Raw genomic sequence first — 21,684 nt, 5'->3', positions numbered from 1 at the left:
TGCACTCCTCCTCTCCTAGCTACCTGGCGAATAAACTGAAACTCTCTGGAGGCTCTAGACCATAACGTAATGCGGAAAATCTACTGCTTGAACCTCCCACTTTCAAGAAGGAAAGATCGATGGCCTAATCCTTTTCAGGCAATGCAGTGAGAATCTGGAACTCACTTCCGCCTCAGCTCCGGACCACCACCTCCTCCCAGCCCTTCAAAACTGACCTCAAAGTTCTCCTCCTTCAAAGACACTTCCAAATATAATGCTCGCCCTCTCTGTCATCTGAAGGAGGACTTTCCATTATAGGAAATTCTATTCTCCATGACTATGGAAGTGCCTTCCCAGTGTGTTCTTGTGGTTTGAGTGGTGTTTAGTGGTCTGCCATTTTTTTGAAGTATTATCCTTCTACCTGTGTCTGGTACTCTTTTGTAACATGCACACGTCACTTTTCTCTTGTAACATACTGTTACCTCCTACATTTTGTTAGTGTTACATACTTGCACAAGTGCCACCATTGCCTACGTAACGTTTGTTTTTGTGCTTGCGTGTCTGCCATTTATTGCAGTACTATACCTCTACTTATACTTTGTACGCCTTTGTAACTTGCACAAGTCACTTTTTTAGGTTTTGCCTGCAAATGCTCACGTATCGCTAAAAAACCTATTGAGTTCTATATATGATCGATGACCCGCCTCTGCCTCTCATTGGCTAGCTCCATAAATGGAGGCTAGTCATTGGGAGACAGAGGCTGTCAATCGCGCTTTCTCCAGAAAACGCGATTCGGGGGCGTTTCGCGGTGTTTTTTTAAGCCCCGCCCCTTTGTCCCGGGCCGCGCTGCGATTGGCTGCCGGCCCGGGACACACCCGTGACGTCATTCCCGGGCCGCGCTGTGATTGGCTGCCGGCCCGGGACACCCCCGTGACGTCAGCCAATCACAGCGCGGCCCGGGACCTGACTTGTTTTAATTCCCCTTAAAGCCCTGCGCGATCCACACGTAATGCTAAAATAAAAAAAAAACCTTAACATTCATACATGGCAAAATTTTGAAATAAGCAAAGGGTAGATTCAGAAAAATAAATTGGAAGAAATTATTTTCCCGTTCACTCAGTACATAGTGCAAAAGTACCCTCGGAAAAAGGGAAGCTGCTAGCGGTTTGGAAAAGGGAACGAACGGGTAGGTATTTGTGCAAAAGAAAACATAAGCCATGCACGCTGACCAGCTGTTTCCGTAGCTTAGCAACGACAAACTGAGCTCCCTACAGCAGAGTAAAGGGGCGTAGCTCTAGGGTGACAAACGCTCAAGGTGGTATGCATACTCTGAGGCCACCTTGGACTAGCTTTGCATAGTCTGATGTGAGCGTTTCAAACTTAGTACGCATAGTGGTGAGGGGGTTCCACTGTAAGCATTATTAGCATTTGCTAGCTGCCTAAGCGTGATTATAACTGCTTATGCAAATTAAATCGTAGCTCAGTGCACCTTTTTCTGCACTATATTTTGAAACCTAATCCTAGATCATTTTTCTTCCGGACATATAATACTTACTACTGTATTTCTCGGATTTTATAACCAACGTTAGCGCTGGCATACTTGGAAATAAACAACGTCATTGGAGTAACACCGGTTTTTAGGCTACTGCAACAAATCACTCAAATTTCAAGATGGCGACCACGCATGCATGTTAATCGTGCGACTCTACTAGCCCCAGAATTATTTCCGCTGAATTTCAATCGAAGAGGCGGTAAACAATTTTCCTGTGTTCGGGGAGAGGATGGGGTTTGCAGGGCCGTGGCTCGTCAAAAGGACCGCAGTGAACTAAATTTAACATCTTCCACTCGGAGTACTGTTTCTGTTCCTCCTGCCCTCGTACCCGAATGTGTACCATGGAGTCAGACGTCTCGGATAGCACGGAGCTCTCCCTCATAGACAGGCATATCACTAGGTATGTAATGGTAGCTCCAGAGCTTTAGCCTTATATTACTGCGTTTTTGTATAGCGCGTACTTTACCCAGAGGTGTCAGAGCGCTTTACAATAATAGAGCGAAGTGAATTACATAAGGTACAAGAGTGACATCATGGTAGTAGGTACCATTGCTAATATGTACAATAGTTACTCGTGGTGAGAGTTACGTATTAATAGGTTACAAATTCACTCAAGGTTACATATTAGGAAAAGGTGGAGCGATTAGGGTTACACAAATATATAATACATATTTACAAAATTGAGACAGAGGGTCATGGTGTGCGGCACGCGAATCGCTTGATGTCGCTATTTAAATGCAAATGTGCGGGGGGGATCATTGAAGCCTCAGCCCATAAATCCACACAAAAGGAACTGTGCGCGCCTCGCGAGGAGGACAGCCGCAGCTTCGGAAGGTCCGGCCGGCAGTATGCAAATGGCATTCAGGCCCGCACCCCTTCTGCGTGACTAACTCTGTCGAGGTACAGGGCCGGGTGAAGGGACCAGGGTCCCCTTCATTCACAGGGCCTCTCTGCTGGGGCAAAGCAGACAGTGAGAAGGGCTGTTCCCTTTTCAACCACAGACTTCTGCACTGGGGGCAGGGGTGCAAGTGTGAAGGGGACGCGCACCCCTTCACCCACAGAGCCTCTCTTCTGAGACACAGCAGCCTTGCATCGCTGTGCTTTTCCATTGGGGCAGAGCGGAGAATTCTGGATAAGTGAACATTGGAGCAGAACGAAAAAAGCAGTGGGAGCGTGAAGGGACCAGCTCCCCTTCACCCACAGGGCCTCTCTACTGGAAAAGGGAAACAGGGAGCTGTCAAAACGTGCAGCTGTGCACATCTGTTTCTGCACTGACTGCCCAATTCCTACTGTCCCGATTTCTTCTCTAGAGAAGAAAATACACTTTGGGGCCCACGTTTTGTAGTAATCTTTGAAATCTCGTGCAAAAACACAAGTCAATAAGCATTTATCAATGGGAGAACGTTCTTAAAGGTCCCCTACACTAATCCACCACTTCCGCAGCTGTGGCCCACGGGAGCTGGGCTCCTTGTTGGTAAATAAGGCGAGCCTCGGTGGGCCATCGGTACAGACTGCCCGCTCTTGAAGGGAGGCCCCCGTGCTCACAGGCAGCCTCCCAGCCGCAGCCAGGAGAGCGTCACAAAACACGGAAAGTTGGTGGGTGATAAAGAGCGCATTCTCCATGCTCGGGGTGCGGGCCAGATGATCGCAAACGAGGCAGCCCCGGCGCCTGTCGTGAGCAGCAGCTGACTCCCCCATCCCTGACCAGATGGTTTCTGAGCACAGATTTGCATTCATTTTCGCCTAATATCGCCTAAAGTGCGGGGACAGCTGCATTTGTTGTCAAAGGTTTAGGGCGCCTTCTCTTTTTTTTCTGGGGCGGGGCCGGTACCTTCTGCGAGGGTCTCAATGAACTTTTGTTTTCCGTCTTTAGCGGAGAGTATCAGATTTAAAGGGATTTGTTTTCTTTTCGAGCCGTCTAATTTGGTAACCAGATTTAAATCGCTTTGGCGCGTGTAATCTGAACCGAAGATACTGGAAGGAGTTAGAAGCCGGGCGCAGACTCCTAGCTGCAGCTAAAACTGCATTTCCACAAAGAATTGTCTGCATTTTAAGTTACATTATTAAGCATCGCATTGTACAAAAAAAGTAATCCCAGCTAAGTCCGTCTAAGAAACAAAAACATGCAAACAAAGTCTCTCGGTTCAGTCTTTGAAATTATTGCTGCTTTTCCACTGTCGACAAAACATATTAAATGCCATAATCTCTCCTATTGTGCTGGGGAAGATCTGGGCTTGTTGTGCATATAGGAATTTTGTTTTAATTTCTAATGAACAGTTTCCATATTCTTTGATTTAGGGTTATTAGCATTCTATAGACACTGGCGTCCCGAGTATGTGGCGATCGCTTTTAAAGGCTAATCTCATTACCCTCAAATAGTCATAAAATATGATTTTATTATACTTGCGTATTTAATTAGACGGCCGGCCATGTAATGGATTTTGAGATCGGGCTTGAAGCAACAGCTTTGATAATTCACTTATCATTTTTATTCAAGAGTACTGAACCAAGGCCTCAATCAATGTTCTGCTATTAATAACACCACTCTAACGTAATCGGCTCCTGCACGAGAACACAAGTCATCAAGAAGCATTCAGGCCCTCATCAGGTATTTAAAAGAACATGCAGAGTTTGGGGCAGTAAGAACCTAAATCTGAAAGTTATTCACCAAAAACTCGTAATTGGTGTGATATTTATTGTGCTTTATAAGACTCGACTCCACTGAGCAACAGATATAACCCAATTACGAGTTTTTGGAGAATCACTTTCAGATTTAGTTCTTGTAAATACTGTTTTTTTGATGTCTCCCTTCCGCGTCTTGAACCAGCGGATGTGGCCGCTCCGGGATGCCAGTTAGAAACTTTCGAGTTCGTATATTACTCCTGTAATGTACCTTTTGCTCCTCTTGTATTTTGTTTGCTCACAATTGTCACTTTTGCCTCATGTAACGCAACGTTTGCTTTTGTAATTTGTTCACTCGTAATCTTCTGATGTATCATTTCTGTTTGTATTGTGAAGCGCTGGATTTAGCAGTGTCACTGTTGTGTTATAGAACTCGTCTGCAAGTAATTGCTGTCTGCTGAGCTCGTCCAGTAGGGTACAATAGGTCTCACATTTGCGAGAGATTAAGCTATAGGCAGTGTAAATGACAATGTCATTTATTTATCTGTTTTCAAAACCAAGACATGAATAAAAATGGTCATTTACAGTGCCAATAGCTCTAACTTTTGCAAAGGCGAAACCGTTGCATTGTAAATGCTTGTTCCTCCTGTAATGTACCGTTTGCTACCTCTTGTATTTTGTTTGTTCACAATTGTCACTTTTACCTCCCGCAACTAAACGTTTGCTTTTGTAATTTGTTCACTTGAAATTTTCTCCTCATGTATCCTTAACGTTCCTATTGTGAAGCGCTCTGACACCTTTGGGTAAAGTCCGCGATACATAAAAACGCATAAATATGCCAATGTGTTTTTTATACATGCAAATTGCACTGAGTTGACCTGCTGCCCCTTGAGTACCCGTAATCTCCTGGGACAAAAAGAAGTTCTGGTACTCAAGCGCAGAACATTTAGAAGTGCCGGTACTGAGTACCGGCCTATTTAAAGCACTGGTTACACTTATAACAGGAATACTTCTGAGAGATTAGCGAGCGAGGGTACGGTGCGTTTATTGCCTTCTCTTTAATGTAGCTCCTTCTTCCGGCTCGGCGCTCCACCCGCGCAGACGATATGGCTTCGTCCTACCGGCTCCTTCCCTACGTCAACAGCCCCAGCCAACGGCCGCAGGGGGAGTTGCCTGCGCGTCGGTGGCTGGGCGGAGTCTGAGAGCCGCACATGTCTGCTGTAGTCTAATCCTGGTCTCTACTGTAAACATGTCGGGGCTTCGGTTGCTGCTGTGCAGGGCCCCGAGGCGCACACATCCCGGGCTGCGAACCTATCGTACGGACCGCGGAGTGTACGGTTATAAGCCCCGCAAGGCGGAAAGCGACGTACAAGGAGCCACCCCCAACATCTCTTACAACAGCAGGCAAGGTACGTGCAGAACGTGTAGCGGAGGCTTGTGAGACTCCTACCACAAAGCATTGGCAGTAAAATACAATGTATTGGAAGTAAAACTGAGGTAGTCCGTTTCAGTTCTCCTGTTAGACTGACTGGCCACAAGGACTCCCTGCACACCTACAGTGACACTGTGAGCCCCTCCCCCGCTGGCAGCCCCTCTGCGACTTGTTGCACTGTACGTGGTGGCTTCGCTGACCTGACGAGATGGGTCCAGCTGTCATGCCACTATCCTCCACTGAACCATAGCGCCTACATTGCAGGGTGCCCTCTGCCAGTGCCGCAAGCCCCTTTTCTGAGTATCAACTGCACAGTCCTTACACTGACCGCCCAGACACATCATTCGATTCCTCACTAACGTTGCTGGCCATTCAGACTCGAGCGGAAAGTGCGCCTGAGCGGATAAATATAATCGTTTTGGTAAAGGGTAGTAGTCATTTGTATTGAGGAAACATGCGAAAAGAAGAGCAGCACAGGTTTATCCTTACACCAAGAGCGCCTCATGAAGTAATGAATCTCCAACTGTCACTCGGTTCCTACCCCTCTACCCCACCGTTCTATTCCATCCACAAGCACATAAATAATTGAAGGACAAAGGGAAGAAAAAAAGGCAAAACTCATACATCTTGTGAAATGTGTAGTACAAATGGCTTTCGGATATTACATCACCTTGGAGAAAAATTAATCCCTGAATCAGTCTTGGAACAGAATGACAAACCAACATTGCCAGAGCTGTACCCGTACTGCATACTTTTGACCGCACCATAGTCTTTTTTGGGTAGGTAGCAGTTTTAACCTCCTCTCCAGATTCACATTAATCTTTTTAATTTTTTTTATTTACATTATCTTTAACCTGCTTCGCAGATGAATCAAACACTTCTTGCATTTCTTCGGTCCCACCATTTACTGCACGAGATGGTTTCCTCCCAGCACAATTCTCTTAAGGGATTTTTTTGGGGGGGCGAGCTTAAGTGATAACTCGCACTACAAGAGAAACTATTTAATCACTGCACATTTCCCAACATAAGCGCAGAACCATTCATTCTCAATACATTGCGATGCTCACTACACTTACTACTAAGCTCTGTGGGAGGTTTTGCCTTTACACATTTTCCTGTAAACTGTTCAGGGGTTTTTAAGAGAACTCAGATACTAGGGGCGCACTGCCTCAATTTTTACGTTACAGTGTGTCGTGGAAATAGTCGATGGGTAGTGCGTGAAGAGCAGACGGAAAACACCCTTTGTCGAAAATGAGCCCATATTGCTATCAATGCCCGGGCTGCTGGCGCAAGTCGCCTCTTAGTTCCCATTCTGATTAGCTATCAAATAAAGAGACGGGCGCTGGAGGCAGGAGTCACAAGAACAGGATTTATTACTCATGAGGAGAGCCTGTCATTTCGGACACGAAACACAGTGTCTTTCGGGAGGTGCTCTAACAAGTTCTCTGAGACATCGCCTTTTATACCTTACAAAACATTCCTTATTGCAATAACGACATTGTGAAACAAGGAAAAGACATCCCCGTAATCCTCGTGTCAATCCCACCCCACATATACCCACAATAGAGGCCCTTGACCTGCTGATAAGAGGAGGGGGTGATCACGCAGCTGAGTGTTCCGCCGATTCTTAGGATATGTGCGCCTGATCGTATCCCGGGGGGTGGGGAGGCCAGGATCAATAGTAGGCCCTTTGAAGAGGAGCGACTCCATACAATAGGGGGCAATAAACTGTATCTCCCGGCTTAGGCGATGGCCTCGGACCTGTGTGGACAATCGGACTTGGTGGAAGGGGTCATCAAAGGAGAGGTATTCATGCCGCGTGGACAATCAGGCGCAGAGGGAGAGTTTACCAACAGAGGGGTATTCATAAAAGAAAAGGAGGTGTTTGGTCAGGCGCGAGCGTGACTCCCAAGGACAGAGTCTTGCAGAAGAAGAAGGTTTATGACTTGCCCATGTGAGGGAGGAGGGGGGGGGAAGCCAGGGTGCGCACAGGGACAGAGTCGCACAGAGAGAGAGGTCTTATGACCCGTACATGAGGGAACGGGGGCAGTCAGGTACAGCTGGGGGGGTTATGTCAGCTGAGGCGAAGGATGCTTCTTCGAGAGGAAAAATGGGGGGGGTGCGTGGGTCAAGCAGGAGGGTTACTTTTCAGAGCAGGGTCGCGCTGAGGGAGAGGGTTTTATGGTCTATGCACATGAGAGTGGGGGGGGGGGGTGTTCAAATGTGCGCAGGAGGGAAGCCGGGGATTCCAATGAGCGGGCAAAAGGCCATGGTGCCTAAAAAATGGCTATCAGGTACATGTGGGCACGGGCTTTTACTGGCGGAGTGGTGCGGTTAACGTACAGGGAAGGGAATGGGAAAAGACAAATGAACGCCGCTTATGTACATCAATTTTGTGATTTTCCACAGTCGCCGCTTTTTACATAACAAAGTTCATTTCCTAACTGATGGGTGTACATATAAACAGGTGTGGTTGAAGAATTAGCATTTGTCAATACTAACATATGGCATATAATCATGGACAGTTGATGTGATTGGCAGAATGCAGCACATAGGAAATTGCATTTGTTGAGTTCCTAACATTCAAACATACTACATAGCATAAATGCTTCTGACTTTCTCAAAAAATGTGACCAATGAACATCTTGACCAGGTAGTTGAGGGAGGAATTCAGTTCAGTTCACAAGATCTTTTCGTCACAGTGTCTTTTTAGCAGTGAGCCATCACTGGTAGGCTCTAGTCCATATCCTTTCGTTGGCGCTGTTGAGCACCGGCGGTGGAGCTATAGGTCCAGCTCGGATCTATCCTTACGCGTTGCAGGGTGCGGTCAGTCCTCTGCTGTTAGACCACAGTCCTGTTTTATTGAGTAGTCCTTGTTAGGGGTGCCTTATGCTCGGCACCTGCATTTTTCTTTTCCTTTCGTGGTGACAAAAAAAACCATGTGGAGAGAAGGGAGTGTTGTTGAATATCCGAGGGAGGAGAGGGCGGAGTGGGGTCAGATCTTTTCCTGCACACATCAAGGGACCAAGGGAGCGAAGGAAAATGAGCAAGCAGGCCCATCAATCGGGCCCCAAAAGGGGGACGAAGACTTCAGGCACACGTGGGTTAGCAACACAGAGGGCTTCAGGACAGCCCGTCATCCCTTTATTTTCCACGTCTGAGATTGCTGTCTCGTCCCGTATCTTGTTGCTCTGCAGCTCCGTCTTTGGTCGAGGTCACATGTGTCTCAAGATCTGCAGCCAGGCTGTGCGCCACGTCCGACCCTTCTCCTCCGATGGTCGTATATCTTTTAATGGGTAAAAACAAGTTTTAGAGAACTGGCAGGAGAAGACATTTTTACATTTGAATTCCACTCGCAATCCTAGTACCTGGGGGTTATGCTCATTGGTCGGAGTCAGAAGTCTATTACCATGAAGTAAGTATGTGGGTATTTCTACTGTGGTCGCACCAAGTCTAATCGGCGTTCATTCATGACACATATGGACAGAGGTCAGACTCCTATCACTTGCGTGTTTCATCAAAAACTCCAAAATTGGCAACATTCAGGGGAGACTCGTCCTTCTAACCCGAGACTTAACAGTCTTACATTTCCCTTTAGAGCTGGCTAACTCTTTCAAACAGAGCGGGGGTGCAATCATCGAAAGACAGGGTTAAACAAGTTTTTCTCGAGGGGCGACAGTTACTCATGGTCATCAGTTTATGCGTCGGGGTCAGCAGCTGGGGTCAATCAAGTGGGGCGGGGACGCTTCGGGCATTCGTGCTCGAGTGCAAAGGGGGTGGGGCAATCTGGGCATTGGGGGTCAATCTGGACATTGGCGCTTGTCTCTAATGAACTGAAAAAAATAGGATGCCATTGACATATAGTTCCCCTATAAAAGGCCAGATTAGGGGACCTTAGTCGTCTTCCTGTCCTTACTTCCTTAGCCAATTAGAGTTCATTCATTTTGCAGAAAGGAGAGGTAGTAATATGACAAGTTACAATCTTTTTAGTTTTTGTCAATTTCGCTGAACACCTTCGTGTTCGATAAGTATCCAATCAGACTGGTGCCAGCGGGGCACAATTTTACCACAAGAAGAAAGATGGAACAGGGGGACTCTCATAGAGAGCGAGAGTCGTCCGCAACCTAAACGAGCCATTCTGTACACGTATGACATGTAGAGAGAGAGAGGGAGAGAGAGAGAGAGATAGATAGAGAGACGTGTACGGAAATAGGTCATTTAGCGCGCTCACAACACAGAACAGCAGGGGTTAGGTAGCACGGAGACGCGAACAGAGGGGAGACATAAACTCATACAGTACATACACACAAAACTTCAGACGAAGGAAGACAGTACATGTATTACATACAAAGAGATTCATGACAAGACATAGAACAGTTATTGGCCAAAAAGATCTCTTTTTGCATGCTGCGCATCTTTAATATCCTATTTATCTACGGGCTGAGTTCTTTTTACCTTTTCCTCCTTTTTCCTCTCGCTTGCTATTTTTGCGAGCGTTCTCAATTACTAATACTTACACCTCGGTCAGCCGGTCAGAAATTAACCTGGTCGGGCTATTGCCCATGGTTGGATCTTAAACCACTTTAGAGTTTCTTCTTTTGGTGAGAAGTTCTTCAGGCGGAGGCAACGGAGGGTATTGATCGGGAGAACAGTCGGACAGCTTAGTTATGTCTGTAAGAGTGTGAGAAGGAGGTGGTACATTTTGAACATCAACAACATTCCTACTTTCCCAGACGGGTGGTGCCTAGGTAACCCTTTCCCCGGAACTTTTCCTTGTCCTTTCCCTATCTAGTTAAACGTCTAGTTGCACTATCTGGTGTGCTGGTTCGAGTCAAATTCCGTCATACAGTACTAACCCATCAAGTTTCTAGGTCAGTCCATCCTCCCAGTCGCTACGTTCTAAGGAGGAACTGTCATGTCTAAGTCTACGTCTTTAAAAACTCGTTAACATAAGTACTATGCTCAGATACCCTTTTTCTCCTTTTGTCGGTCGTTCGATCATTGCTCTTCCATACTTCAACCGATGTTCCGACGTGACCTGCAGAAGGGAGGGGAAAGAAGGGGGTGGGGGCAGCATTCATAACACATCAACGCGCATAAATCCGAAAATGTTTTTACCTACCACATACTCGACCTATCTCCACGGGATGCCTTCTCTACCATCTCGGCGTTTTTAAGCCCAGAGGGACCAGTAGTGTTTGGATAGATAATCGTCGATGGTCTGCGTATCTACATGAATCACTTGATCGTGGCCTTTTGGGTCATGTGCAAGGGTGGTGGTCAAGTGGCATTTCTGTGGTATCGCTTAAGGGCGTCTAAAACACTTTTCCGGCTGCCTGTGACACATAATGTAGCCGCTAAGTATCGGCCCCCTTTAACCTTCAGCTTTAATCATGCTTATTTTTTGCTCATATTGGAGACAGTAGTAACACATTCAAAACTCATTAATGCAACCACTACAATTATGCTTTCCTCTTTAAAATACCTTTAATTAGAAATGTTGGCGCACAAATACGGGCCTACAACCCAGTGGGCCGGCTACGGAGAATGAAGTCGGTGGCCATTCATTTCGTAAAGTGCAGCAGTGCAATAAAATCGTATCGAACTTTCTTAAGGGGCGAGTATAATGCTTGCCAAGAATTCAGGCTTTCAATAATATCATTTCATTGCCCAACTATTTACTCAAGACCTAACGTTTATCAATTCATGGCCCAAATGTTCAATCAGTGCTTATTTTATACCAATTCATTGCTTCCACACATAATTAGTATCCACCCTAAATCAGTTCATTGTCCCAGCACATAATCAATATCCATCTTATATCGCTTTCTTTTCCAAGCACATACTCAATATCCATCCTATCTACTTTCATTGTCGAAAAACTGCATACATATATTGGATCATCAAGGCTGAGCAATCAGAGTGCAACAAGGAGTTTGAAAGTCTCATTTTGTATCAGCGCCATTTTGGGGCGAGGTCAGGCATGTCCCAGTAGAGTCGGAATGCTTCCAATGACTCGTGGTTGGACCAGAACCTGTTTTGGTGGTTCAAAAAGTTTTTCGCAATGGGGTAACAGACTAGCAATATGAACCATCAGTCAAAAGTGGGGAGGGCGGCAACAATCTTTCCTACCGGGTCATTCTGGTGTTCCACCGGAACTGAACAAATCTGTATCTTTGCCGGATTTTAGTTATTCCCACACTGAGGCTGGCGCCGGCAGGAGTGCGCCGACGTCTCGTGGCTCCATCGGAGGACGGGGGGCGCCTCGTGGAGAGGTCGGCCCCCCCGGCTCTTTTAAAATCTTCAAGGTTGAGGAGCAGCAGGGCGTGTGCCCGTCCCGGGCAAGAAAACCCGCTTTTTGATATGGACCCTCTTCAAGCAGGAGCGTTGGGGTGTCGCTGGAAGCCTCCACCTGGAGGGAGGTGGGGGAGGCTCGTTCGCGCCGCCTCCCCCTTCCAGCGACCCCGCGCCGTTCTTCGGCTCCAGCGCTTTGGTATGGCCGGGCCAGGCGATGAAGATGGGGGGGGGTCGGAGGCAGCAAGACATCCCCCCTCGTCATGTGGCGGGACTACCTGCAACTCAAGCGTTGCCGCTGGCGGGACCACCTGCAACTTTCCAGAGTTGTCCAAGACATAATTGAAAAGAGGTGTAGTTGCAGCCATTATAGCTGAAAGAAGCGCCGCCGTCCTCGCCTTGGCTCCGGTCTTCGATGAGGGCCGGATCAGGCGAGAGAGGGGGGGAGGGGGGGGGGGGGGTCGGTGGCTGAGGCAAGACATCCCCCCCCCCCCCGTGGCCCGCAGGGCAGCAGAAGAGGGGAAAAGGAGAGACCATTACGATTTTCGGGCCGTCCGCCCTACAGCCTCCCCTTCCGATGGCGGCCAGCCAGGCCCTGCTCTGCACGCGCTGAGGCCTCGCCTTCCGGATGGGCGTAACCGCGGACCTGTTGCACTTCGGGAGTTTCCAGAATGGGGGTAGGTGTTTTATTGATTTGTATCTATTTCATGTTACCGTTATTTGGGCGTGGTAGACAATGAGGCAGACATGTTTGGGGCAGGAATAGGCAACAGAGCCTAGCTACCTCGTGGCTGTCTTGCCGTCAAGCTTTCGCCATTTTATATTTCTTTTTACAAACTATTCCTAATGTTTCTTATTTTTAGTGAAGTCGAAAGCTCATCAGGCGGTTACTGACTTAGCCCGATTTCTTTTATTCTTCCTTATTTTCCTTAGCGTGTTTCAAGCTAAAGTTTCTGCTAACAGGGTACGGTGATCACTTCATATTTTTATGTGTCCTCTTCATTAGGGGTACTCCTGGACGGACCAGACGAGTTGCCTCCAATAAATGGTCCGGGGTGGAACTAGATTATCAATTAGTGGGGAACACATGTCCCTTCATTAGGGTATCATCCTGGACGGACCAAATGATGTACCTCCAATCACTAGGGTAGCCTCCTGGACGGACCAGATGGCCTACCTCCAATAAATGGTCAATGAGTGGGGAGCATATGTCCCTCCATTAGGGCAGCCTCCTGGGCGGACCAGGAGAGCTACCCCCAATAAATAGTCAATCAGTGGGGAGTGGGTAGGCCTGACGAATCATAAAGGGGCATAACCTACCCTTTACTACTTGCAAAGACTAGACAGAATATTTCTATTCCACGTTATTTGCAAACAGAAAATACCTCAAACGAACAATTCCTTGGACAACAATGTCCAGTCAATCAATCAATCAGTGGGGAGAAAAACAGGCATGACGGATTACAACGGGGACAAACGTCTGCATTACCTGCCCTTCGCTATCTGCAAAGAGAGACGAACGTTCCTATTCGCCGCTGTTTGCAAACAGAGAATGTCTCGTCTCAAGAAGAGAACCAATATTTCAAGTAGCAACCAAAGCTAAATGAACAACAACAACAATATCAGTATTTAGATACCGATTCCAATACGATCAATCAAACAATCAGATGGATAAAACCATCCTACCAATCAGGCGTAAAAACGCCCTACTTAATCTTACCCGGACCGGACCATGCGGACAGTTCTTCGTCTTCCTCCTCCAGCGCCCGATCGTTCTCTTACTCTATGCAGCATTCCTGTGGGATTCCAGTCAGGACAATAGGTCGCTCGAGAGAGATCCGTTCAGAATCGGTGAAGTTCTTTCAATCGGCAGCCGGACGAGGGCCCTCTCAAGGCAGGTATACTCCAATCATTTAGATGTTCACCTCATCGTCTGGATCTCTCTTACTGGACCTTATGTCACTGATGGACCCCGCGTTGGGACGCCAATTGTCGAAAATGAGCCCATATTGCTATCGATGCCCGGGCTGCTGGCGCAAGTCGCCTCTTAGTTCCCATTCTGATTAGCTATCAAATAAAGAGACGGGCGCTGGAGGCAGGAGTCACAAGAACAGGATTTATTACTCATGAGGAGGGCCTGTCATTTCGGACACGAAACACAGTGTCTTTCGGGAGGTGCTCTAACAAGTTCTCTGAGACATCGCCTTTTATACCTTACAAAACATTCCTTATTGCAATAAAGACATTGTGAAACAAGGAAAAGACATCCCCGTAATCCTCGTGTCAATCCCACCCCACATATACCCACAATAGAGGCCCTTGACCTGCTGATAAGAGGAGGGGGTGATCACGCAGCTGAGTGTTCCGCCGATTCTTAGGATATGTGCGCCTGATCGTATCCCGGGGGGTGGGGAGGCCAGGATCAATAGTAGGCCCTTTGAAGAGGAGCGACTCCATACAATAGGGGGCAATAAACTGTATCTCCCGGCTTAGGCGATGGCCTCGGACCTGTGTGGACAATCGGACTCGGTGGAAGGGGTCATCAAAGGAGAGGTATTCATGCCGCGTGGACAATCAGGCGCAGAGGGAGAGTTTACCAACAGAGGGGTATTCATAAAAGAAAAGGAGGTGTTTGGTCAGGCGCGAGCGTGACTCCCAAGGACAGAGTCTTGCAGAAGAAGAAGGTTTATGACTTGCCCATGTGAGGGAGGAGGGGGGGGGAAGCCAGGGTGCGCACAGGGACAGAGTCGCACAGAGAGAGAGGTCTTATGACCCGTACATGAGGGAACGGGGGCAGTCAGGTACAGCTGGGGGGGTTATGTCAGCTGAGGCGAAGGATGCTTCTTCGAGAGGAAAAATGGGGGGGGTGCGTGGGTCAAGCAGGAGGGTTACTTTTCAGAGCAGGGTCGCGCTGAGGGAGAGGGTTTTATGGTCTATGCACATGAGAGTGGGGGGGGGGTGTTCAAATGTGCGCAGGAGGGAAGCCGGGGATTCCAATGAGCGGGCAAAAGGCCATGGTGCCTAAAAAATGGCTATCAGGTACATGTGGGCACACTAAAAGAAATAAAATCAGCCATTCAAGGGCTTTCCAAGAATAAAGCCCCTGGTCCCGATGGCATTCCCCCTGACCTCTACCTGAGCAATATAGAGTTGTGGGCTCCTGTCCTTACCAGGGTATTGAACGAGGCAGTTGTGGCAGGACTGCCCCGCTCATGGTCCTCTGCAACCATTGTCCCCATCTATAAAAAAGGCAGTCGGGACGACCCCCAATGTTATCGTCCCATTTCATTGATAGACGTTACGGCAAAAATCATGGGACGCGCCATTTTAAATCGTCTGCAAGTTTGGGCAGAGGACCATCACATTTTAACTGATGTACAGTATGGATTCAGGGAAGGGAGATCCACAACAGACCAATGCTTAAATCTATATTTACTTACCGCTAAATATACCATTGCAGCCAACGGAACCATATATATGGGTTTTATGGATCTCACAGCTGCCTTCGATCGTGTAAATAGACAGAAATTATGGGCCCTGATGATCTTGATGGGGGTGGATTATGAAATAGTAGACATTTTAAAGGCTCTGCACTGGGAGACCACGGCCACAGTCCGTTACAGCAACGAAGGGATGAAGACCGAACCGTTCCCTTGCACAAGTGGAGTGCGGCAGGGCTGCATTTTAGCGCCGTTTTTATTTTCTTTATACATAAACAATCTGGACAAAAGCCTCATGGAACTAGAAGTGGACTGCCCTAAGATCGGCCAGCGCTCAGTACCAGTCCTCCTTTATGCGGACGACGCTGTGCTGCTAGCCCGAACGCCACTGGGACTTACTAATGGGTTCGTAAATTTTATGAATTCTTTGGACCTTTCAGCCAACCTGGATAAATCTTTCATCATGACCACAGGCCGGAATGCAAAAAATAACTTCTCGTACAGTATAGGTAGTCATAAGATGGGAGTAGTTAAGACATTTTCCTACCTTGGCGTCCTCTTCGACGAGAAACTAGAATTTAAAAATCTGGCCGAAAAGCATGCATCCAAATTGGTGGCCTCTACGGGTGCTATAATGGCATATGGAAGGAGGCTTGGTAGGTGGTCACCGGAACAGATACTAAACTTATACAAAGCTGTATCCTGCGCGAAAGTGTTATATGGAGCAGAAGTGTGGGGCTGCAAAATTAATCACATACAACAAATACAAACGGAGGAAAATAAATTTTTCAAAAGACTACTCAAGGTCCCTCAGAGTACCCCGGCACATATAACCCATCTGGAACTGGGAGAACCCTATATCGAGGATAAAATCAAGATTCGACCTCTCATGGCCTGGATCAGGATATGGACAAACCCAGAAGCCAGCTTTAGTAGACAGATAATTATGGACTGTCTAAACCGGGACAAATGGGAACAAATCACGTGGTTAAAATACGTTAGGGATACCCTGGTCCGCATTGGCTGCAAAAACATGTTCACTGACCCAGAGCAGCTGACCACACAGAACAAAACATTGCTTAAAAATTAATTTGAAGCATGGTCAACTAATAGGAGGGCGCTCACTGAAAACAAAAAACCCTCGGTAGCGGCTCATGGACCAGTGGTAACCACAAATTTTAAAATGGAACCATATTTGGCTGTACTGTACAATGCGCAGGAAAGATTTTACATGACCAGGTTTCGTTTGAATTTATTACATCATTTATTGGCAAGTCCTGCTGGTTACACATCTACGGTAGAGGCGAAGGGCTCCTGCGGCTGCGACTCTAGGTCTCCGCAGGACACCCTTCACTTTGTTTTATTATGCCCCCGCTTTTCAGAACCTAGAAAGAAGTTTTTAGTAAGGATCTTGAAAAACCGAAAATTTATGCACGCCAAAGATGCCATTTTATTTTTGCAAAAGGCACCAGATCCTCATACTTTGTTAAGTGTTATTAGCTTTATTAAATCTGCTATAAAATTGAGGAACATGAGGGAAATATCTGTAGACTCCACTTGAACGCAGACGGAAATCCCCATTACCTGAAAATGACAAACTGTACCTTTTTGTAGATATATATGAAATTTTTAATAATTTTTTAACTGTTTTTATATAAATTGTATGTATGTATTTGCTATGCACTTTAATGGTATCTTTTTAAGTACCGAATAAAGGAATTTGAATTTGAATTTGAGTGGGGGGGGGGGGTGTTCAAATGTGCGCAGGAGGGAAGCCGGGGATTCCAATGAGCGGGCAAAAGGCCATGGTGCCTAAAAAATGGCTATCAGGTACATGTGGGCACGGGCTTTTACTGGCGGAGTGGTGCGGTTAACGTACAGGGAAGGGAATGGGAAAAGACAAATGAACGCCGCTTATATACATCAATTTCGTGATTTTCCACACCTTAACCGTCTAAAAAAGTCAATGACTTAACAACAATTACACAGCTGTGCTCTCGCAACTACAGTAAGGTGTCACAAAACTTAGTACAATGACCAATGTGATTCAATGAACAGAAGCAGATTCTTCGGTGTATTTCTTGTCACCACAAGATGACGGTTTATTATATCCAGACTTGAAGAACAGTCACAGTAAGCCGACACGTGTTTCGTCGTGTACAGTTGAGTCAACACGACTCTTCAGGGCTGGTGATACAAAAATAATGTATGCATATTCAGTTGCGCGTCTTATCACTGTAACATACTGCATATGGTGACAGGAGTGCATCATACATGCAGTTGTGACGTGCGTGTAATTTCGCACGTAGTGGATGTGATTGGTGATGACGCTCGAGATACTGGGAGTGTTCCACTGCAAGGCTGTGAGTGGTTGACCTTGAGTGGTAGTGCAATGGACGTGAAATTAGGTCATGGTAACAACTAAGTGTGTGACTGGTGTTAGCACGCCCACAGTTATCCTGCATTCTAGAGGTTGCAAAGTGACAAAACATACAATTGAGAGCAGCATAAAGTGAAGTTTGTATGTGAAATCATTGGTGATAAGTTCAAATGGGAGCGTGTGAATGTAACGTACGGTTAAATTAACGGTGGTGCTCAAAGTGAATTAAGGGAAAAAGGGGATCTCTCTCTAAAGGGTAGAGTGATTACCTTTAGACTCAACTCCAAACGAATGGGTTGAGAATAGTCTGGAACTTGTAGTGGCGTTCTATGTGGGTAGATTAGAGAGAGACTAAAGGAAAAAAGTAAAGAAATAAGAACTCATAAGGAAGGCATTAAAAAGGGGGAATGTCCGAGGACACCTATGTTGATAAAGGAAATCTGAAAAGTAAATTAATAGAGACTAAAAGTGGAAAGTGTCCTTACCACTGAGTGTACAGGTTCAAGTCTTATTAGTCAGTGGGAGCGGTATATCCACTTGGCTAAGTTGCAAGAAGTCACTCTTGCTAATGTAATCCGCCCTATTAGGTGGGTCAAAATCTTCAGAAATTATCACTATACTAAAGAAAAAGCATGAAATGTAAGGGCCATCGGGCTGGAAATACAGTCTGTCGCGTCGCCTTAAAATTACATTAGGGGCGTAGTTAATAAGAAATTAGAAGGAAGGTTAGGAAAATTACTGTACCTTGATACGGGTATGTATCAGGCAGTAACCGGAAGGGGATCCATCTGTTTTGGTGCTTTCAGAAAACGGGTACGTTCTCTCACTCGCGGTATGCTGTGAAAGGCAAATGAAAATATATACGCACGCATTAATATGCGAGAGCCCGGTTATGTGGGCTCTTCCAGTAAAATATGGGGATTCGGTTCTTATGGTAAAGAGCAAACAGCTTACCAATAGTGCGGTATCCCTCCTCTGGTAATTCCCGGTCGCCGTCTTTCGTAAACGGACACGTGACCGGAAGGGAGGTATCTATTTATCCGAGTTATTGACATAGAAGATGTCGATTTGTGTGTTATTAAAACATGGTCGCCATGTTTGAAAGGGGAGCCGTATAGGCGAAATGCTTTGTACTCGAGTATTTATGTATCGTTGTATGAACGTAGGTGTCCAGACGTGCCACACCTATCGGAAGGAGACAATGATTAGTGTTAAAGCGGAATTGGCGGACCGATTGGGTCCAAGAAATTCCCAGGTCGAATGGTATGTCATAAATTACCAAAGGATAAAACAAAGCCTATTTTTAAGAGCAATGTTTCCTATGATCCAGAGGAATCGGTAGATCTGAATTATCATAAATATTGTAATCACATCACTAAGACCCTGGATAGACTTGCTCCTCTGAAAATTATAAAGAATAAGAGGAAACCGTCTGCTCCCTGGTTTAATGAGGAGCTGAAATCCCTACGCAATGCACGCCGACAGGCAGAAAAGAAATGGCGTAGATGCTATTCAGAGTTGGATAAAAAATTGTTGAAAGTGGAACAGGCAAAATATAAAGGAGCCATCGCCAAAGCCAAGGCACACTTCTATGCCACTACTATTCTTCAGTCCCCTAACAGTACCAAAACCCTTTTTAATATCATAAGGGATTTCTCACAACCCACCTGTACGAGTAATAAGGTGGTCGCTACTCAAGAACTATGCGATGAGATCGCGATCTACTTTGAGGAAAAGATCGCTAAAATTGTGGGGGGGCTGAAGGAGGAAAGGGACAGCTGCAAAGATGCAGTGGCACAGGCAGAAGAAGAGGAACCTCTACCAATATTGTCATCACTGGAAAATTTCACCCCTCTTACAGAGGAGCTCTTTTTCAGTCTGGCCCAGAATGTGTCATCTGGGTCACCTCTAGACCCCCTTCCGCACAGGATCTGGAAGGAATATGGGCCAGAGCTGTTCCCCTGGATGCATCAGATTTGTCGCCAATCTCTTGAGGAAGGCACAGTGCCGGATGCATGGAAGCAGGCAGTGGTTACTCCCCTGCTCAAAAAGCCTTCGCTGGACCCTACGATTCCGGCGCATTTTAGGCCCATATCCCTCCTGCCCTACCCGATAAAAATTGTGGAAAAGGTGGTCAGTAGGTCCTTGTCAGGATATCTGGAAGACAACTGCCTGTTGGATAAGGACCAATTTGGCTTCCGCCCAGGCCACGAAACAGAAACTGCATTGGCAACCATGTTGGACACCCTTCGAATGCGAGCCGACAATGGCAATTCCTCAGTCCTGGTGCTGTTGGACATGTCGGCCGCATTCGACACGGTTAGCCATGCAGTGCTGCTAAGTAGGCTGGAAAAACTGGGCGTGTAGGGCAAGGCCCTGAGGTGGATACAATCCTATCTGGCAGGTAGACAACAGGTGGTGACCCTAGCACCCTTTTCATCTCCCAAGTCCCTGGTCAGTCACGGAGTACCTCAGGGCTCCTCGATCAGCCCTATTCTCTTTAATCTTTATCTGCAGCCCCTGATCCCCATGATTAAATCCTTCGGCATAGATTTGATAAACTATGCCGATGATACACAACTGGTGTTCTCCTTAGAAGGAAGACAGGCGGTGAGCATGGAGACATTTCAGAACTGCATGAGCAGGGTCTCCAGGTGGCTGACCATAAACTCCCTTCAGTTTAATGAGGGGAAGACAGAGGTTGTCTACTGCTCGTCAGCCAAACTGAGTCAACAACCTTCCCACGAGATCAGGCTTGCGCCGGGAGCTGAACCTTGTATCCCAGTTAAAACCGTGCGCAATCTAGGGGTACTGTTTGATGCGGATCTCCAAATGACCTCTCGGACCAATAAAACCATCAGTGTCTGCTTTGGATTGTTGAAAGCACTCAGACAGATTTTGCCCCTTCTGCCTGATGAGTCCAGGCCATTAGTAGTTAAGAGTGTGATCCTGGCCAGACTGGACTACTGTAACTCTCTATATCTAGGGGCCCCCCTATACATCCTACAGGGGCTCCAGAGGGTCCAGTCTATAGCGGCCAAGCTGGCACTTAAAAGACCTCGCAGCTCCTCCACTACGTTGGCGCTAAGAGATCTACATTGGCTGCCAATCGGGAGTAGAGTTGTTTTTAAATCCTTATGTATTGTGTACAGAGCCCTGCACAACACGGGACCTATCCCTCTACAGGAAAGGCTCTCCTGGTATAGGCCCTCCAGATCCCTGCGCTCCTATAGCCAGAGTCTGGCAGCTACTACCAGGATCAGGAGGTCGAAGATGGGAGGCAGAGCCTTTTGCATCTCTGCCTCTAGGCTGTGGAACGAGCTTCCCCAGAACATCAGACAAATTGGCACCCTACTGGGTTTCAGAAAGAGCCTGAAAACATGGCTATTCGCCAAAGTCTAATCCCCGTGACTTTATTTAATAGATCCGGTGGCTGTTCTACATGTCTTGACAGCTAGTGTATTGTAGTACCATCTGACTACTTCCTGTTTGGGCGCCAGGATACCCGTAGGGTGACAGTTGCGCGTTACAAATAATAAATACAATACAATACAATACAATAAAGATCACACTACTTCTTTATAGACCGCTTTCCAATAAACGGTAGGATCTCAGTTTCGAGTGTCCAGTAGAGGAATTAATAACAGGTAGGTTCTGTATAGTAAAAATGTGAATATTCACGGGTGATGTGACCCGGTGCCCATAAATGTGGTGAACTATTATAGAAAAGCATACAGGTGGGAAGGCTGATCAAGGAGTAAAAGTGCCACATCGCCACAATTCATTGATAAAATAGCTCATCATATTTACAACAGTATTTTCATTTTATATAATCTCACATTAACACATATAATGATATTATACATCATAGAGTGTGTACAATACAGTACGTGCTATTTGTACATTATCCGCATTCCAAAAGGTGTAGTTATCTCTAGATATGTTGCTATATGGTTATGTTGAACGGAGACTAATATTCATTAGG

At 46.7% G+C, this 21,684-nt stretch overlaps 1 protein-coding gene across 1 annotated transcript in view; it reads left to right on the top strand.

The window, feature by feature from the left end:
* The first annotated feature begins 5,336 nt into the window (after nt 1-5,336).
* DHTKD1 (dehydrogenase E1 and transketolase domain containing 1) overlaps nt 5,337-21,684 on the top strand; it is a 1,474,452-nt gene continuing 1,458,104 nt past the window's right edge. The window contains exon 1 of the mRNA XM_086919908.1: nt 5,337-5,562. Coding sequence (XP_086776034.1) covers nt 5,403-5,562 — 160 coding nt within the window. The 5' untranslated portion in view covers nt 5,337-5,402. The remainder of the gene's footprint in view (nt 5,563-21,684) is intronic.

This window comes from Lissotriton vulgaris, chromosome 1_1 (assembly GCF_964263255.1).
Source record: "Lissotriton vulgaris chromosome 1_1, aLisVul1.2, whole genome shotgun sequence".
Lineage (NCBI taxonomy): Eukaryota > Metazoa > Chordata > Amphibia > Caudata > Salamandridae > Lissotriton > Lissotriton vulgaris.
Note: the sequence above shows the minus strand (reverse complement) of the source record. Positions and strands in the feature narration are given on the sequence as shown.